This window comes from Excalfactoria chinensis, chromosome 7 (genome assembly GCF_039878825.1).
Source record: "Excalfactoria chinensis isolate bCotChi1 chromosome 7, bCotChi1.hap2, whole genome shotgun sequence".
NCBI lineage: Eukaryota > Metazoa > Chordata > Aves > Galliformes > Phasianidae > Excalfactoria > Excalfactoria chinensis.
Window position 1 is genome coordinate 9,668,430 of NC_092831.1, and position 6,000 is coordinate 9,674,429.

General features: G+C 43.4%; 1 protein-coding gene across 1 annotated transcript in view; it reads left to right on the forward strand.

Moving 5' to 3' along the window:
* The window catches only part of HSPBAP1 (HSPB1 associated protein 1), a 31,999-nt gene extending 26,679 nt beyond the window's left edge, over positions 1-5,320 (forward strand). The window contains exons 6-8 of the mRNA XM_072341904.1: positions 1,364-1,447; positions 4,428-4,538; positions 4,724-5,320. Coding sequence (XP_072198005.1) covers positions 1,364-1,447; positions 4,428-4,538; positions 4,724-5,284 — 756 coding nt within the window. The 3' untranslated portion in view covers positions 5,285-5,320. The remainder of the gene's footprint in view (positions 1-1,363; positions 1,448-4,427; positions 4,539-4,723) is intronic.
* The last annotated feature ends 680 nt before the right edge of the window (positions 5,321-6,000 follow it).

The window sequence follows — 6,000 nt, forward strand, 5'->3', positions numbered from 1 at the left end:
CCCTTTCAGCTCTGACTTCTTAGTGCCTTCTTTGGGTAGGCTGCCTTTGCAATGCTCACCTCTGGTAGAGGGGACATCTCAGCAGACGAAGTGTTCCAGATAAGCAGGTATCACAGGAAGCAGTGCAGTCCATTGGTTTGTTAACTCAAACAGCTAATTGCTTTTTATGCTTGCAACCACATCTCTAATTAAGCAAAGCATTTCATTTGTTCTACAGCAGACCTGGACCTTGCCACCAGTGGCACGATTGATTTTCCCCTTTCTCTCAATTCCTTCCTTCTCCATTTTATACGCTATACTGGATTAAAATACAATTTACAAACAGTTTTGACCTTTGGATACTCTGTGCTTTTGTTTTTTCTTCCACTGCTTGACTTAAATTGAAACCTGTGGAGAGCATTTCTGCCAGCAGCCCACAGCTGTCCTCTAAACATTTACAGGACTGGGGCCACAGGCACCGTTCCCTTCACAGGCATTTTGTCATTAGCCATGTTTTGGTGTAATAAAGCACGGGGCTCCCTAGCAAGCAGAGCATTCTTTTCAGTAATTTGTGCCTTGCGAGAGAAAAAAAAAATGGGCTGTGATTCAGATACAGATCATTGCTTCAGTTTCCCCATTCTCAAGTATTTTTATCCATCCCTGACCATTTTCTTTCCCTGTCAAAAAACATCTTTTATGCTTTTCTTGATAGCTCTATGTTAATCTAATGTTCAGCAATCTGAAATGCTTGTACTATATCATCAAAACAACATTAATGTCTTTGTACCATAAAAGCCATGGGTAAGAATCAATTTTATGTCACAGCTATCATCCTGATATAGCTGTAAAGCTCTGATCTAAACTAGATTGTCATGATTTCTGGGACACTGTCCTTAAAAGCCTATCTACTGAAAGCGACAAGTTTAATACAGGTAATTATTTACTGGAATTGGAGCTGCACGTTGTTAATCACCTAGATTAGCATTAGGATACCTACTTTTGGGGGAAGCCAGCTGGCAGCCCTTCTAAAGGAAGCAGGAAGCTTCTCTGTTGGAGAGTCTACAAAAGAATACTCACTTGGCTGAGCCTTTCCCCAAAGCCCTGCTCCACTGCTGTACCAGCTGCTGTCCCTTAGTACAGCTGGACCTCGCTTATCTTGAGCAGTTAAAAGGTTCTTGTCTGCTTCACATGGGAAGACTGGACAAGAGGCAGTTCAAGGTCATGCCCACTTATATGACAGCAAGGCCAGGAGGAAGGGGGGGCTCCCACCACCTAACTCTATTCCTTGCCTCATTCTGCCTCTACATCCCACACCACCTTGATTAAAACACCTGAGCTTCCTTCAGCCTTCATCTAGTACCTAACACACTGTGTCTGATTCCAGGTCCTGCTCGTTCCCAGGCACTGGTGGCACTACGTGGAATCCATTGACCCCATCACTGTCAGCATAAACTCTTGGATAGAACTGGTATTTTCCTTTTTTAATCACAGTGCTGATGTATTTTCATGCATGCATACATTATAAGAAGTCAGAAAGCTGACAAATAATCCTGTCCCAGATCTCATGAGCCAATTTGAGTGATTTCAGTGTGCTAAGGTACAATTCCATTGTTTCTTTCATCCTCAGGGATGCCAGAAAACTTTGCAGATTTGCATATTCTACTGGCATCAATTGTCAGCCTCCACTAAATACAGCTACGCTTTGCCAGTGGCAAATCTGAGTCAAGTATTTTTTTAGAGAAAGGAGGAGGGAGAAATAAATCTCTAACAAAAAATAGAGCTGAGAATGACCTGGACAAAGGAGTGATGCCACTTAAACTGTGTTTCAGCTGCATAGGATCTTCAGGTACCAAGGACACGTAAAGCATTTTGTCCCTTGCCTATCTGGTTCAGCCTTATAGGCTTTGCTGTATTCAGCGCTGGTGAGGTAAGAGACTCTGTGGTTAGAGCTTTTCCTCAAGGGCCTCCCAGAGCTCCAGATCTGAAGCCCAGTTTAGTAGAAGACATATGCAGCCTCAATCAGGCAAACAGTTCAACACATGCTAAACTTGTCACGTCTGATTTCTCACAGACTAACCAGCGTAGCGACAAATACAGGATGACAAACACCAGCTTCACCTCAAGCACATGCTTACATGCAAAACTAATTCAGAATTAGAAAGATGGTGGCAGAGGATGTCTGAATTTTCATTTCTGATAGTTTTGATTTGCCCAGAGTTGGATTTTTTTTCCACGTATTTAATTAATTTTCTTTTCCCTAGGCTCCAATTTTTTCTTGCTCATGTCACCTAGTGTGTATGGGATGGCTCCAGGGATATCACCTCAAAGCTACAGCAGGTTTTCTGATTCAAATTGCTCCATCATTAATCCTAGTTTAATATTGAAAAAGGCCCTTTGAAATGGCCCGTGAAAACCGCCTCGCTAAAATGCTTATTGCATTATTTTTTTCCCGCACCTTTATTAGACTGGAAATCTTGAGGGAGGTGAACACGTGCGCTCAGCTGCTGTTCAAAAACTACAGAACACATTTCTCATACCAGCTTCAAACCAAGCCTTAGCAAAGCAGAGGCAAACTTGGGTGTTTTTTTTCCCAATGGGGAAATTTTCCAGATGAGACTGCATACTTGCAAAGACAGCCAGCCCACAGCCCACACTGAGCACGTACAGTCAGACTGTAATCTGGTGCCAGAGAAAGCACCACCAATATTACTGCACAACCATTTGAGCCTGCCTTAAACTTGGCAACTTGGGAGGTAATTTAGAAGATCTGGCTGGGTGCCCTATGCTCAGAAAGACCCTGATGTCAACACACACTTGTGCCCTAAGCTGCATCTCACAAACAGTCCAAACTCTGTGGCCTTTCTGGTCGTAAAAGTCTCGCTGAGATCCTGTTGGTGACAACAAGAGTTGTGTGCAGATGACATAATGAGCAGAGGAGTGTTGGGTTTTGCTCATGAGTAACCTCCACCTCTCCCCCCAGGAAGATGATATGAAAAGCAATCAAACAGCTGCAGCCTAGGTGAAGGGTCCTTACTGGTGCTGTCCCTACAGGTGATAGTAGTGCCATTAGGTGATGGCCAATCTATCTATAGACAATTCTGACATAGATGCTGAGAGACAACACTGAGAATGTTTTTGTTACCAAACAAGCAGTCCTTGCTTGCAGCTGTTACCAGCTGCTTTCATACTGACATGTGAATCATGCCAACATTTACAGTCCTAGCAAGACCATTAATTATATTGGCAGGCCTTTAGAGGAGAACTTGATTTCAGCTGGATGTGAGTTGCTCAAAGCACTCCATGCTTCCTAACACACTCTAATGCAATCAGTACAGCCCTGTTATCCATGAGACCAGGATAAATCCCAAGTGCAACGCTGTAAATAACTTCCACATGTAGATAAAAATCAATGTCTTGGGGACTCATTATGTAAGACAATTAATAAATAAAGCATCCTCAGCTATCCCAAATTCTACTCAGGAGTCCCCAGATGAATTACTGCCTTCACCACTCATACTAGCAAGGTACATGGATTGCTTGACATGTTCCCTGAAGCCACAATTAGGCAGTGCCGTGTTGTCTGTTGACTAGGTTACATCTTTCTTCCTAAACCTGCATGCCTGAGCATCTCAACAGAACCAAATTTATGTATCCACTCCTAGACATCTGTCACTGAAGTCACTGAACTCAATCTTGTTCAGTCTTACCTCCTTTCACATACAACACCACCACAGCTAAAAGTGCAAGTAAAAAGAGATATTACTTCTGCCATCCTAACTGGTACCCAGCTGCCCAATGGGATGATGGAGGAAGTGAAGGTCTGAAACAAAACGCCAGCTACTAGCTTCATTTTTAATTTGAGCTGCTATAGGGAACGTGGTTTTGCTTCTGCTGATGTTTGAAGCTACAGCAGTAAATTAACTTAGTATATTAACCTCTGTTACTATCACGTGATACAGCATTTTGTTGAGCCCGAGCCTTGCTTTTACCCATCTGCAGATGGTTGTTGCCTTGCTGCAACATTCTTTTAAGTTCTTAAATTAGACTTAATATGTAGATATCTAAAAATTGTAATGTACTTTCATTGTCCTTTAGTCCTAAAGAGTCCTAGACATGCATATATTAATTAAATGCTAACACTGCATTGTGACTTCAAGCCTCAGATTCAATTAAACACTAATACAGAAAAAGATCATATAGACACACTGGAATTTCCCTCCCCCCGAGTCTTTATCTGGGCAAGTAGCCACACCAAAGCCTGTGCTGCTACATGAGTGCTGTGTGCATGAATATGAGCTTCAGAAATCCACAGCTTGTCAACTACCTTACAGACATGAACGTGGCTGTCAGACTAAGGCCATCCATTTGGTTCTTCCCGCTCTCTTCCAACACCCTGCAGAGATCCCAGTGCTGACCTGTCTGTAACACTCTCTGATCTCTCGAGGCAGGATGCAGATCATGAAGCCCGTGTAGAAGAGGCAATAACTAGAACACTGGTATGTGCCTTAAAATCAGCAGAAAGTTCCAGTGATGGAGAACCCTGGCTAAATCCCACTGAGGTAAGTGCCCTCCTGCTCTTATAACAGTGGCAGCACAGAATTACTGACATTTTGCTTAACTCTGCATTTCTGCTGCCTGAGAAAAGAATTCCTTCCCCTTGTATAGGGATAACAATCCACAGAAGGACGACACTGAACTGAAACGTTCTCCCTTTTAACTGAATGCATTTGGGGTGTTTCCTTAGGGTGAGGCAACATCCCACAAAATCAATCTTCAGTACCTGAATCAAGCAGTGTCTGCATATTTCAAGTGTCAGAAGGCAAATGTGTATAAGCAGGCACATCCCAGCAGCAGCAGCGGAGCAGAGCAAGAGACAAGAGCCTCGTGCAAGAGGAGGAAAAGGCAAGTCAGCTGCGAGCCAGAGGACTGCCCAGTACTAAACCACGAGTTCAGCTCTTCAACATTTAAAGCAGAAAAGTTACAGAAAATACCTTTTGGGCCTCATCTCATTCAAGTTTTACCACAGTCTCAAGAAACGAGCTCAGTGGGTGCAGGTGCAGTTGCAAGTGACAATAGAGATCTTCTCCATGAAAATAAAGGAGGACATTTTGGTAAATTACACTGCACCAGGAAGCAGTTGGTAATGAGGAATGACTGCAGAACGCCTGCAAATCAAATGGATTCAGACAGTAGTCGCTATGCCTCGCAGGCAGCCCTCTCCACCAATGATTTGCTGGACTGCCTGGTTAATCCACATGTCGTCAGGTTAGTGGCTCAGCTGCTCTTGGAGAGAGCAAGAGTTTAGTGCCAGAGCACTTCAGTTTTGAAATAAAGAAATCAAATGTCAGCCTTGTTCTGGGTGCTTAATAATAGAGCGTTTTATTACCAGTGCTTTTTTAAGATACAAACTCAGGTAACGGTTAAGGGGCAGAATGAAGCTGGAGCCAAAAGAATAACTGGTTCATAAGGGGTGGGGAGAGAAAGGTGCAAGTTACCAAAGTAATCAGAGTTCCTTGTTGTTGCAGAAAGAGCATACACAGTTATAATTCCACCTTGTTGCATGGATGGGATCTTTAGTACTTTGTACAATGCCAAGCATCTGCACATCTCAAACTCTATGCTTTTCATGTTCACATTAACATGCCAAACAGTTTCCATGGGGTCGCACCACCACAACACTACCAACATTTAAGAAGCAGTTCTGTTGATACAGTTCATGTTTGTATTTTGGCATTGCTGAGCCAAAAGGATTTGAAATGGGCTAGGAAATGCTTTGGTCACACCTGCTGCCTTTAGTGGCTCACCGGGCTCATAGGGAGCAGGCTGTCAAATAAGGCGCACCATTTAAGTACACTGGCAAGTCTCAAAAGAGACATGCAACAAAGACACCCCCCTTCAGACCCATCATTACACTTGTTTTTTTTCTGGCTGACCATGGGAGCAAGGCCCAGAGATCACTGCTGCTGCTGGGACCTTTTGCATGGGGAACAGAGCTACAAGCATTGTTTTAATTCACTGAGC